This window comes from Calonectris borealis, chromosome Z (genome assembly GCF_964195595.1).
Source record: "Calonectris borealis chromosome Z, bCalBor7.hap1.2, whole genome shotgun sequence".
NCBI classification, from domain to species: Eukaryota; Metazoa; Chordata; class Aves; order Procellariiformes; family Procellariidae; genus Calonectris; species Calonectris borealis.
Window position 1 is genome coordinate 45,474,904 of NC_134352.1, and position 14,754 is coordinate 45,489,657.

General features: G+C 34.8%; 1 protein-coding gene across 9 annotated transcripts in view; it reads right to left on the minus strand.

Annotated features, from left to right (window-relative positions):
- VPS13A (vacuolar protein sorting 13 homolog A) overlaps positions 1–14,754 on the minus strand; it is a 110,389-nt gene that overhangs the window by 20,166 nt on the left and 75,469 nt on the right. For all 9 annotated transcript variants that reach the window (XR_012670847.1, XM_075136503.1, XM_075136504.1 and 6 more), the window contains 10 exons: positions 13,995–14,123; positions 13,150–13,283; positions 11,169–11,298; positions 10,574–10,809; positions 8,205–8,358; positions 7,181–7,327; positions 6,535–6,616; positions 5,138–5,207; positions 4,522–4,627; positions 1,343–1,456 (listed from right to left, as the gene is read on the minus strand). Coding sequence is in view for 8 of the 9 variants with exons in the window: in XM_075136503.1 (XP_074992604.1) it covers positions 1,343–1,456; positions 4,522–4,627; positions 5,138–5,207; positions 6,535–6,616; positions 7,181–7,327; positions 8,205–8,358; positions 10,574–10,809; positions 11,169–11,298; positions 13,150–13,283; positions 13,995–14,123 (1,302 nt within the window). In the remaining variant the exon portion in view is untranslated. The remainder of the gene's footprint in view (positions 1–1,342; positions 1,457–4,521; positions 4,628–5,137; positions 5,208–6,534; positions 6,617–7,180; positions 7,328–8,204; positions 8,359–10,573; positions 10,810–11,168; positions 11,299–13,149; positions 13,284–13,994; positions 14,124–14,754) is intronic.

Consider the following 14,754-nt stretch of genomic DNA (forward strand, 5'->3'; position numbering starts at 1 on the left):
ATAAACACTGGAATATATATACAAGAAAAATGCCACCTGTGCAGACCTGAATTAACCAAAGTATTTGTTTCACAGAAACTAAGGTGACAGTCTTAAAACAGAAAAACATTCAGGAAAATTGCTCAAAGGGCTCTATAGTGCACAAGTGTATTCAGCAGTTTTCAAAATCAGATGAGAAGTTATACCTGTTTCTGATTCTCTGAAAACACCACCATGTGCCATTCATTAATTTAACTATACCTCATTTCAAAGACACATAGCTTGTCTTGCAGAATCATTGTCACTTAAGTCACAGCTCTATATTGACCTCATAACTGTTAAAGACTAACTTTTATTAGAACCTGAAGCCCATTTATTCCATCCTATCTCCTCCATGTAATTTCTCTTGTCAAATATGACAGAACACATTCAAAAAAAAGCTTCTGATTACTTTGTTATCTTAACACGTAAAGGGCATTTTGCTTTTGTCAAGTCCTGAGCAGTTTTTGTAATAAAACAACTGGAGACATACCTATGAACATCTAAATGAAGATACACTGAAACAGCTACTAAATATAGTTGGAATGAGTTAGGCTAAGCTGTTTACATAAAGCTAGCCAAGGATTTCCTGGAATTACCTGTTCTAATAGCAGACCGTTTCTCATCAGACATTGTAAATAGTTCTTTGATCTATTTCCCAGGGGATGGAGGGGAGATTCTCTTACAAAGAACTGTTACAGGGCCTACAAAGTACCGTCACAGCTTTAACAATGCCAGCTACACAATAATCAAAAAATGAAGACCAGTAAGCTAAAAATGCATGAGTTAGATTTGGGCAAACAGGCTGTTATTTCTGTATAAGTATGCACATACTATTCAACGGCTGTACCTGGATGTTTAGGGGAATGCGGAAAAAGCCAAAAGTAGACTTTACTGGAGTCAAAGAACAAAACTGCTTTTCCAGTGAGCAAGTAACGATAAAGCAGAAGATTGCATTGTGCAGTAATGCTGGCTGTATGTGTTTTTTAGAAATGACCTCATTCCTCAATCCACAACACACTGTCTGCACACAAACTATAGCATTTTGCAAGGATCTCTTAAATAATAAGAAGCATTACTGTATATGAAGAAAGTCATGGATAGGAATGAAATAATGATCTTTTTATGTCAATATTTAATAAATATTAATGTAAACCCCATATAAGTTAATGGTAACAATGAAAGCACTTTTCCAGGACATTTTTATTTTATTTTTGATCATCACCTCTATGTTTCTTCATTTCCAGTGCCTACTATCCGGCAGGAGACAAAAATTGTTCAGTTAGAGAGCAAACACAGGCTGTACACTGTGAAAAAGGTATACCTTAATCGGAGAGATATGAAAGTATTCATACAAGCTGATTTGTGATGTATCCATTGATGACACACTCATCAGTTCTTCTTGAAGAGATTCAACATCCTTTTTGAAAAGTTCTAGCTGTGAATGCATTTTCAAAAAAATATTACTTTAAAATCTAGAGTATATAAATCTACCATGCATTTGTCACTCAGATGCAATCCATTGACTAATACTACTTACACTCTCCTGATCTTATTTTTTTTACTTAAGGAGTCGACATTTTAGAGGACTTTTAGCTAGAGTATGTTTGCTGCCTTTTTTTATATGAAGAGGAGGAAATGTATGTATAAAAAGACAATCCAAAATACATCTATTTAATGGTTTTAAAAAAAAAATCTACTTTTATAAAAGTTCAAATACCAAATATTTTCAAGTAAAGTTTGGCCAATTTTTATCTGGGTCAAACAAAGGGCATACATATATACCCTTCTGAACACATAATATAGCAATTCAAAAAACTAGACTGAAGACTATTTTCTGTCATATAGAAACTAGACTTATACATACTCTGAGAAGACCTCCACCTAGCCCTCTTCTCTCTTCTCTTTCAAAAGATAGAGTTCCTTTACAACAGCTTTTGAAGAATTGGCCAAGTACAAAAACATTTTAAGATTTTTAAATAATAACAATTCTAAAGTTATAGTCAGAAAAGACTTAACCAGTCAAAGAAAATGAAGTTGTAACTGAAAATAATGTGAAAGGGCCTTTCAGAATAGTAAACCCAGGTACCACCTTGCTACTTATACAAGCAAAACAGTCAAGGCACTAAATACTAAGTAGGGATCATATCCTAAAATCATGCCTTGCAATTCCACTAGAAATGAAAGTGCAGAGGAGGGCCTCCTCTAATCTCTGGATTCAGTGATTCAGCTCACAATCCTGATCTCAAATCATTCATCTTTCCACAGGTAGGAGAAAGAGAGGATAAAATACAACAATGTATTTTTTCCACTACACAACCATGCATTGAAAATTAACATAATTCTTCAAACTACCACAGTAATCTAGAATTCATAGGTACACCTGGTATCAACAGATGTAATAGATGGTATGCCCTAGCACACTGCTGGGAACCACCAGTTTAGACTACATATTCCCGCATAAGAAAATACAGCAACATTTCTGAAACAATTCTAAAGTAACATTATCAATGTTCATTAAACATCTGCTTTGTTTAAGGAACCCTTCAAATTTCCTTATTTTTCATAAGTCACAATTAGACTGCTCGTTCTTACTATTTATATTTTTAGAGATGTTTAATTAAGCTTATGATGTTTAGCAAAACTGGACTCATCCAGCCTTTAAAAAAATTACATTACTCAGTTTTGCTTCAAAAGTTTGTAATATAGTAAGAAAAGACTATATAGAAACACATGCTTAGGTCTCGATTCAGAGAAAGGCGTCTCTCATGAGAGAGGATCCCACTCTTTAAGTTAAAATTTTACTTAACATTTACATTACCACTAAGAGACAAGAGTTCCTAAGTCAATAAGTAATTAACATGTTTTGTGAGTCTTTCCAAAACTGTGGTGCCACTAGAGCTCAAACAGGCCCCCAGGCTTCAAATTACAGCAAAAGGAAAGAAAGACAGGACTAGGAAGAATCAACTAGATCTTCATGCCTGATAACCCCAAATTCAAGGTAACCACATAAGCGTTCTGTGACCTGGACAGTACATTTAGTTTTCCTTTACTGCAGGCCAGAAAACAACCTACAAACAACCCACCAAAATCAGAATCTTCTTTTTAAAATTCAAAACAAAGAACTCCATACGCTTAAGAAACAGAAGTAGGATACTGAGGGTATATTTAATACATTATACCACGCAAGAGTAGCAAATTTACTTAGATGAAAGTATCTACTGAACTACAAGCCATAGCAGACAATTCTTACATCAATTTATTCTGCTGTAAACTTACAAAATTCTAACAAGATTGCTATCTTGCTTGAAATGTTATTCCAGAAATTAATTATCTTGTTGTTCCACACTTCCTTCTAATTTTCAATTTATACTTACACTGGAGCAACTTTTTAATCTTTTCTCCTTATTTTACTGTAATCCCTGATGTTTAGATATGGGTAAATAAAAGCAAAGTAAGTTGCCTTTCCAGCATACTTTTCACTTGCCACAGTAAGACAATACCTTTTAATGCCCCATCAAAAAGGACTTTTTTGCTCTGTTCATCCAAGCAGATCTTTTACACAAATATTTTTGGTTCATTTTTCACTAGCAGCATTTTTGAGATACAGAGAAAACCGAAACACTTTCTGCTAAATAATTTATTATCAGTTTATTGCGTATTGACATTCAAGTTTCACTACTCTTAACAAGAACAGCATGCCCAATATACATCAGAACTGCATTGTATCTATACAGCTTATCATGTGTTTCGGTTTTCTTTGGCAAATCCAAGAAACTCTGGCTCCTCTGTTGCTTTATGATTGTATCTGAAGTTTTCATTATTATTTCCCAAGCAGACTACCTTGCACTTCACATTATTATGTTTTAATTTATTTTTACTGTTCCTATATACAAACTCCTCTCATTCTCCCTGTACAGTAATTCAACTCCCTCCCAATGCCCTCTCCTCTCCACTTAGTATCTACATGTCAACTACATCATCTTCCAGTTTTATAATTTTGCATAAAATTACCGAAGACACTTTCACTTTCTAATCAACCTCTCTCTCCATTCCTTTTACGTTCTTTTGCTCTCATAGGCAGATAAGTTTCAGTGATTTCCTGGCCAAGATCTTCCTAGATTTTTTTTTTTTTTTTAAATAAGCTACATTAAGGAAAAGAGTGCTATTTTCACTTCCTTCCTGTCTTGGGTTCTTAATTAACTGATCTCTCAGGCATTAGTAAGACCAAAGAGTCCACAACAGCATTAGTTTCATTTTTTTCAGAAGGCTTTGAAGCCGCCTTTGCATAGCATGCAAGATGAGCATAAAGGAAAGAGTTTACTGTTTGCCTCAGGCCATGGTAACTCTTAAAAACTTCACAGCTTCATATTAGTCCCAGACACAGCAATTAACCAGTGTTATGGACACAGAAGACCAAGTTGTTTTTTTCTTTTTTTAAATACAAGTTGAATAATTACAAACTTAAAATCTATTCATCTTTAAACAACAAGGGATTTCTACCTCTTGGTCACTCGGCACATCAGTCTGTGTAAAGAATTCAACCAGTGCATACAAGAAGCCAAGATCTAATCTGAGATCCATCTCTTGAATCAGGACCTTGAAATACCTACACAGGAAACAAATAACAATTATTAAGGTGTTTTATAAAAATGTGTAGCATGTAAAACTTAATCTAGGGTATTTAGGCCACTTATGTATTGACTTCAGGTACTTTTGTTTGTTTGTTTGTTGTTTTTTTTTGAGGGATTCGCCATTACTGGTGAAAAGAAGGCTTCCCATAGTGGTGTAAGATAAACACATTTCCTGACCAGAACTGTTTTAATGAAGTAGCAGCGTTTAACACTTACATAGCACTGTTAAACATAGAGTTTTTTCTAAATTAGAAAAACCTAAAAATCTGCATTAAAAAGACACTTAAAAATCCTTGCTTTATTCACAATTATGTAGCTAATAAAGGGGGCTGAGCTTCCATCTCTCTTTAAGTGCTCTGGTCTTTCTGAGAATGAGTTGGTGTAAAATTATCTTGCATTATGTTTGCCCCTATAATAATTTTAATTTTAAAGCTTGATTAAACATCATCAATAGCAAAAGAGATGGACCATGTCAAAATACTTACTTAATATGAGATATTTGTGAATGTCCCGCAGTTCTCATGACAATACTGACATCAGTAAATGGTTTTGGTGCTATGAAGTTGTAAAATAAAAAGAGATCAGCACAGATTTTTATATGATATACATACCTTTATATTTTTAACATGAAAATGTCATATATGTTCAGGATTTTCTCAATCCTGTAAATTAGGATTACATAATGGATATGACTGGCAAACAACTAAGTCAGGGAAAAGAGCAGGAACAGAAAGGAAGACAAGGATGAAATGGAACATCAAAATTCTATTTCACTGATCTCTGAAAATGTACCATTTTCATTTAACCACAAATTAATATTGATAATAGTTTCCCTAGTCATGGAATAAGATTTTTCAATGGCTGATAGAAAAATATAAACTGAGCAAAAAAAAGAATTCCACAGATTTATGCACTCTAGTTTGAAATTGATCATATTTAGAACGAACACCTGACATCTTATTAGCTTCTGTACAAAAATACAAGCAGTATTCTTTGTCTCAATCCAGAATTCCTCCTGAGATTACTCTGGTCTTCCAAGTGACTTTGCCCTGAACGAGTTAATGGAAGACTGCAGTTCATCACATAGTATACTGACATTGAGCTCTATGCTCCAAGCAATGGAGAAGTCGGAAGGCTACATAAAAAAAAGGCAAAATATAATTTGCCATCTACAGAGCTTATAAATGGTGCCTCACATAGCAATTCTGAGTTTAGATTGGCACTGGCACACGTCTTTTCTAATTAGTTAGGGCTATTTCAGATAGATCACTAGGTCACCTATTGCATACAAGCAAAGAAAAAAAAATAAACAACATGATTAAAATAAACAAGTTATTTGGGACAGCAGGGAAAAATCAAATGACTAAAGACAAAAAGTAATCCTCACTGCCCCGGAACTCCAAGTGCAAGTAATACAGAAATGGTGCACCAGATTCACTACCATCAAGATAAGCAACAATTTAATAAACTTCTCTTATTTTCCGCAGGCAACTCTTCTCCTATACTAGTCAGCATTAAGTTTTAGTTGTGGTCTGAATGCAACTGCCAAAAGCCTGTTTTAAGCTTGATCAAAATGTAACTTTCATGTTACGCTCTCCAAGAGCACTGAATTAGTGTGTCAAAAAGATGTGCTGAAAAGGTATGATATCAATGGATGAAAGAAATTTTGTTTTCTTCTGACTGTTAACTGTTTAAATGGTTTTGTGTATATCTTCTTTGTAGAGAAAACTGCTTCCTTATCTCCAACATTGGTATTTGTGTTATCTGTAGTTAGTAAGCTTATACAGACTTCATCTGATAAAGGTGACATGGTTAACTTCAGTACAAGCAAGTTATCTTGTCATTTTAGAAGTAAGGATTATGTTAAACTAGAACAACAAACCTGAATCCAAGGTGATGGACTTTGGAGGTTTAATAGGATAGAACACAAAGGGAAATATGGCTCCAGGAATCTGGTTTTGTATCTAATAGGGGTAAGGACAGGACAAGGTGCAGCACGTTAGCTTTTCAATAGTGAAATATTTTAAAATCAGGACAAACACAAGAATTATGAACATTACCTGTAGCATTCCAATTCAAAAGCAGAAGAAAAAGCTGCTATTGTAGTTCAAAATATATCTATTTCCAAAATGAAATCATCCAATCCAAATAGTCTAGAAAAGCTTCTCTAAGTTGGTGGTAGTAAATGGTCCACAGAATTTTTGCAAAGGATTTGTTTTTAAAAACTTGAACATATGCAAGACAACAAATTGTACCTATTTTTTTGTTGATTGTAAAGAAAAGCCACATGAAAAAGCATGGAAGATGAATGGTAAACATTTTTCCTGAACAGTTACAGTTGTCTGGCATTTTTTTCCAGAAACATTTGAGTAGTATTTCCAAAGACTGAGATGCACTTATGTAAAAGCCAATGAGTACAATTAAATTCAAAACATGACAAATCCACACAATTCTAAAAATAAATCCAAGTTTCCATAACATTTGCTTTTTCTTAATAAATAATTCGCTATTTTTTTGACAAGACTCACCTGTATCCTGTAAATTTGAATTCTGAAAGACTTCTGATGTGCAGATGAACTGTATTCTACTTTTAAAGCGGGCAGATAATTCCTCCTTATAGGAATCTCATTTGGTTGTTGAATTTTCATGTTCATTCCATTAGGAGTTAAACACACCTATTGTATTATTAAAGAAAATTTGGTACACTATGTGTTTCAAAAGACTGCTTTTTATAAAATACTTTAAAATTTACACTGTTCATTAACATTATAGAGATAGCTTAGCAGTAAAAGCTTTTAAGTCAGATGTCAAAACTTTTCTTTATTTAAAACGATCAAATTTTGTCATAAATTTCAATAGAAGTGAAACTACAAAATATTGCATTATTTCGGGGATTACTGGAGTTTAATACATGGCTTTCTAGAGGAAAGGCAAAGTAGTATAATGGTCTACGACTGAGATAAAAATTGGCTCATTTACCTATACCATGTTCATTTATCTACAACACAATTCTAATGAGTAACTAGAACTTATCTACAGACAAAGGCAGCAGCATTTACAGCATAATGTGCTTCTACATTCCAGAATAATTTCTGGAATCATTTTTTCAAATGTCATTCATATGTTGAATGACACAGTTGAATTATCCCACAATAAGGCACTTGAAAAATACAAGATTTTGTGCTAAAACAAACAAACCAACCAATGCAAAACTAACACCCTGCCCACCTTCTCGGAATAACAAATGAACGAAATGCAAAGCTTCTTTACTGTGGCTTTATGCATATTTAGTCCCATGACCTGCAAAAATGTTACACTTCAATTTCAACGTTAGAGGCTAACAACAAAAAGTCTATAGCAAGCTTTCACATGTCTAAGGATTTTTTTTCCCAAAAATTTTTTCTTGACAGAAATAAAGGGTTTTCAAATGGATTAGGTAAATCAATCATCTCAGTTTTCACCGGAAGTTTCTTCAAAGATAGCAAAATTGATACATCATCTTTTTCCTGTGTATGAATGTAAACAATAGAATTAGGGAACTATCAATATTACCAAAACATTGGATTCCAACTCAATGATCTTATTTTCTGAAGGAGTTAGCTCACTGTAATCTTTGAATTCTTGTTCTAATTTATCAGTCTGCTTAACACTCATTGGTCTCCATCTTGACTTCTTCTTGGGTTTTGTCTCCCAAACCACATCAGAACTTTGAAAACAAAACAAAGGACCAAGAGAGAAGGATTAGCTATTTCAAAACAAGTTTTACCTACCGTGGTATGGCTTTTAAGAGATTGTAACTACGTAATGAGAAACCACATCATAAAGCACTACTACACTAAATAAAGTGACCCAAATCACCCATTGCCTTCTTGGTACTAAGTGGAAGGCACTCTCTCCAATGTAATGCAAAAAAGAAAAGTTAACAGCAAGTCTGTGCAACTCCCTGCTTTAATGAAGATGGGTATGTAAGGACATTTAATCAGGAAGCTCAGTTTCAACAGTACTGCCATCCATTATTCTACAATCTCAATGTAGTTTTCTGCATATACTCCTGCATGTATTTTGGCATAGCTGAATTTACTAGAAATTGAGAACTTCTCCAAGTCAAGACAAACTGAACTGCCTCTTATTTTTGACAGCTCATTTCTTCACTCTTTCTGTTTAAATCAAGAGAAGGTGATTTTCGTTTCCATGTTTCCTCTACTGATTTTGTGGTGGGGATTTTTGGTTTTATTTGTTTTGTTGTTTTGTTTTTTTAAATGGTATCCCAAAATCAGTTCTTTTCCTCTGTCTCTTACTTTTATTATTAATAAAACAACAAAATAACTAATCGTCCTTACAGGGCACTGGACTCTTTTCTGCTTAATTCCACTGCTTCTGTGAGAAGCTCTCATGTGTGATTTCACCTTACAGTCAAACTGAAGGCACATGATAGGGCACAAACCAACGCTATCAGACAGGTGGAGGGTATTTCTTTGTTCCACAAGTTACTCTATAGCCTACAAATACATAGCTTTCCAGAAACAGCGCCCTAATCCAATCCGTTTTAGCTACAACTGTGTCTGTGTTCAGATACATGAATGGCAGAACCACCAGAAAAAAAAAAAGCTGAGCTAAAAAGCAAAACAACAACTACAAAATAGAGTACTACCTTAAAATTGCTGGGAGTTTTCCCTCCCCCTCGCCCCCCATTTTTTTTTTCCCTCCCCCCCCTTTTCTTTTTTCCCTCCCCCCCCCCCCCCCCCTTTTTTTCCCCCTTCTCCCTCCCCGCCCCCCCTCCCCCGAATGTGCTGTGATCCCAGAACTGGCGTGGTGAAACTTGTTTCTGCATCAAGTTAGATACAAACTGCCTTTTCCGTTCTTTTTATAACAAGACATTCACAGACAGGAACATTCTAGTTTTCTAGGGTTTTCTTCACCGTACCCAAGGAATAATCTCTTATCCTTAGAAAGAGCTTTCAGGAGTTTGACATCCACTCCAGGTTTAACAAGAAAACAATACCAACTATAAGCACTGCTAGACTACTGACTATGGATGACTCCTTCCAGAAAACACTGATTCAGTGAAATCTCAATGCTACTTTGAATCTAGGCAACTACCAGCCACTTTTAATGGAGTCTTTCCACCGTCTAGATAGTTATCAGAGCTCAGTTTCTCCGGTGAGGGCAAGGACTGGATTCTTTGTGAATGATAGATGTGAATACGTGAAGTATACGTGTATGTGAAGTTTTTGCTTGTTTGTTTTGCAGTGCAGTGCAAAGAATTAACCAAGAGAAAAAACCCTCACTCTAGCAACCTCATGGCTATGAATATACAGAAGTGTGTAGATTATAGCGATGATATACAAGTGTCCCCTGAGCATCTAAAAAGCCTCTGTTTGATGTATTATAGCACACATTTTTAAGCATTACATAGTTTCTTTTCCGCTTCCCTCTGCAATGTTATAGTAGAAAATCTAAAGTATTAGAGCCTTGGAGTCGCCATAATTTCTCAATCAAAACTAAAAAGAACTGCAAGATGCTACTGCATCAAAATTTTCAACACAGAATTCTGAAACTTGTTTCTGTAATGAAGATAGAAAAATCCACTGACATAAACTACCCACAGACCCTACTCGGTAAAAATCTATTATCACTCCCCAAACTACATGGACAGGAAATACATCTGTTCAATGTATTGGGAAATTTGCCACACAGAGTTACAATTATGTGTTGCAAAAACACGTACATCCAAATACATATGCATTAATATAAGACACGGTGAAGACGTTTCTCTTTACAACAGGAAGACATAATGATTTAGTTCTAAATACTCTTATCCAGACCTCTTTTTCCTCTTCCATCGCATCCCAAAATGAAATTCAGTGAGTGAAAATACCTGAAGTTAAACATTTTAGACTGTTGCACACAAAATAAGTTACCTTGTAATCCCAATGTAGGACACCTCTTGCTTTGTATAATTATTAACCAACGAAATTCCAACATCTTGCAATGACAGAACAATTTCTTGTTCTGCTAGTTCTGCTTTTACACTTTCATACGTCAATTGAAATACATTCTCATCTTCAGTGATCAGGACAATACGCTGCAAACCTTCAAAAAATGACACTAAATAGACCACTTTTCTACAATCCAGGCTGAGTATTTCCATTTTGTCCTACGAACAAGAGAGGAAAAGTTTTTACAACTCTATTCATCATTCTACTCCACAAACAAATGCAAAAATCTTAGCAACATGAACAACAATAAAGGACATTTTTTAAAGGTACAGGAAAATAATAAAATTTTTAATTATGAAGTTTTACAGCACTCTCTCTCACACACACACGCTTTTGAACTGAAGACCATGCTTATTGGCACAAGCTCCAGCAAACACAGTGTTGTTACTGTTCTGTGTTTGAACATCATATATGAGATTGCTGATGATACTCATTACATATGGAATTTCATACATACACTGATGAACACGATAATAGATTAGACAGCATTAAAAGGAGATTTAGATAATAAACATACCTCTTTTGGGGTAATCTCCTCAGTCCTATTTCCACATTTCCATTTCAATTTTCTAGATCCTGCTGGGTCCGCCCAAGTATACAGTACTGCCTTATTTGGCTGAAGATAGTCTTCCAATTCACTAAGGGAGCTAGAACAAAGTAACATTAAATTAAAATGCCACTGAATATTTTGTGTCAATGACTTTTGCATTCTAGCATTTCAACAAGAACACTTTAATTATTTTTTCAAATAATGAAAATGAAAACTTAAAACGACATTGTGCATGAAAAAACATGCACAAAACCATTCTCAGGACAACAATAAAAACAGTATTTATACTTCAAAATACATATGTATACTTTAGAAATAAAGTATACACAGTAGATTTTAAATACTCATTTTCTTCCCCACTTGTGATTAACAGGGAAACATTAAGCAGAGGAAAAAAAAAGACAGTGGAGCTTACAAGCCGAAAGGAAAAGTCAGGATTTGTGCTGCCTAACGTTAATATTTCAAGAGTGTTCAACATCTGTTGTTTAGGAAAGGTTTCCCCTATATGATGTGCTGAAGGGAAAAAAGTGCAGTGTTTATTATCTGGATACAGTGGATATTTTCAGACAAAGAGACTTTAAACTCCATTCCCCCTCACATATAGTTAAAAACTGGCAGACTTGTCTTTTACAGCTCTCTGAAAGGAGCCTACTCCAGGAGGGAAAGTGGGGAGGGAGGTGCTGATCTCTTCTCCCTGGGATCCAGTGATAGGACACATGGGAATGGCTCAAAGCTGTGCCAGGGGAGGTTTACACTGGACATTAGGAAGCGCTTCTTTTTACGGAGGGGGGTGGTCAAACACTGGAACAGGCTTCCTAGAGAGGTCGTCAATGCCCCAAGCCTGTCAGTTTAAGACGCATTTGGACAATGCTCTTAATAACATGTTTTAACTTTTGGTCAGCCCCAAACTGGTCAGGCAGTTGGACTACATGACCATTGTAGGTCCCTTCCAACTGAAATATTCTGTTCTATTCCCCATAGTTCATTACAAAAGTTACATATGTACTTATTAAATTTATGCAGGGATGCCTAAAGCCAGCTAAGAAGATAAAAATTACTAATCTTCACAGATAAAACCCAAGTAATTGACTGTATTCTTCAGACAAACAGGAACATACAGCTGCAAGCTTAATTTGACTAGCAGCTCTTCAACTTTTCAAATAAAAATCTTTAAACAACACTGCTCTGATTGACTGAAAGGAAAAAATGGTAAAGGCTGTTCGGCTTTTAAAAAGAAACAGGTCAAGAATGCTGTAGATATGCTTACACTTCTCAGCATTGCACAGTATCTGCATACAGTAGCGAAGCATTACAAAGACATTCCAGCTTGAGAACAGAACCAGTATAGCTGCATGCGGGTGCAGAACCAAATTTTCACTGATTGCAGATAATTCATATTTGTAAAATAATCTTAGTTTTGGTCTGGCTTGACAAAATTTATGTAACTACTACACATTTTTCAGACCATTCCCTCAACTCTCCCATAAATTTTTAACCCATTCTTTCAGCTAAATCTCAACTGAACATGATAGAACAGTAAAAGTCTCAAAACTAATTACATTTACGACTCATTTGTTACTTATTCTGCACAGTCAGCACCTGCACAGTTCCAGAAAAGCCAAGCACAGCCTTTGCCTCCACCAGGAATGTAAAGGAATGTAGAGGACAAGGCCACAAAATTCATATAAAAAGAGACCAGAGAGCTTCTTTAGCTCACAAAACAGATTCCTTACTTGTAGAAACAGGCACCTAGCACTATGTAACACTGCTCTGTTAACAATTCATTCTCTTCAATTTATAAAACAAGAGATTTTTGGGTGCTCTGACAAAATTAGACAGCCATTTCTTAAAAAATAGGCTTCTTAAGAAATAGGCATGCTTACAATACATGAAATAACAGTTCACATGTCTCCATGCAGATATCCACACTAAAACTCTTCTTACATACCTTTGCCCATACTCAATGATTTCCTCTTTAGTATGATTTATCAACAGAAATGGAGCTGCACCATCATGGTAATTAGAGAAGGTAATCACTGTAGAATGTTCAGTCAGGTTAACATCCACTGTAATTCCTCCAAGCTATTAGGTGTAAAAATTATAAAGTAAATAACAGTGGAATGAATTTCTAGTAAAGCAAATGTAAATTAAATACTTTGGAAAACTTTTACTTTCATAAGATAAAAACATCAAATAGTCAACCAACCAAACTGTTTTCACGTATCTTTAAAATATCTCCCTGATCTAACTACTAGGTAACAGGCAATGCACTTCGTAATCAAAATTATGGAGGAGTTCTGTACTGACAAAATTTAGGTTGGTAGTAGAGGAATCTTTCTTGAACTATTCATATGCATTAATGCCCTCCAAAACATTCTATTATTAAAAACACTCATATATTTAAAAACCACTGCTGGGTGAGACTATATGCAACACAGAAGTAAACTTAGTGGAGTCGAAGTTATTTTTCAAAGTAACTTAGTGTTACTTTAGAACTAATATAAATACTTCTCGGCCTCAGCTAGAGAACACTAGCAAAACAATCTCTGTTTCAGCTTCTATAGATCTGCTTCGCAGAGAAGTACTTAAAACGAAAGACCTACTTATACCTGTATGTACAAATAGAGGAAAGAGAGAGCATGAGAATGAGAATAATACACTTGCATATACATAATCTTTTCCCTTGCTGAGGTTTTGCAATACTTGATTGTATGGGAAGACAGAAAGTTTTGAGAATAGAAATGAAACAGTTACTTATGTTGTTTTACCTAATTTCCAAAGGCAACCATTTACCTTGTTGTCCAAATGCAGTAGCAGACAGTTTTCTTGCTTATCAAAATTTATCTTCTTTGGGGGGAGATCAGAATTTTCAACTCTAACAAGCAGTTTGTTGGCATCATTTTCAGGCCAAAAGGGAATGCACTAGGAAAAAAAAAAAACAGATATTCTAAAGTAAGTGGGAAAACAAACTAGATGTCAGATGGCATTCACTTTAGCCCAAAGTTCATGTATTAAAATTCTACCCAAAAGTGTAGCAAGTTGGATCAGAAACTCTACTAAAAAAACCTAAAAGTAATTACTTACCTGAACACAACAAATTGAAAGGAAGTCAGAAATAATTCAGACTACAGCGAACAAACCAAGGAGTTAAGGAGCTAAAAGCGAAAAGACTAAGACTTCATATTCACATGAAGAAGTAGATTTAAAAAGGATAATGTATACGAAATCCAGAGTATAAAGCTGAGCATGGCTACAACACCGAAATGGCCAAGCTTGTTACAACAACAAAAAATAAAAAAAAAAAAAGAAACAAAACAAAAAACCCAAACAAACAAAAAACCAAACCAAAACAAAACCTCCCAAAACCCCCCAAAAATCGACAAAACTGTTCTTCCATTAACAGACCTCTTGCCAAAAAAGTACAAATTAAAAATCAATCTTGTAGTGACAATCAATGACAAAAAGGGATATTAGCATAAATACACCCCATGGTAACTTCAATACACAGGACATCAGCATACTAACTGTTCTTTTGAAATACTTTTTATATATA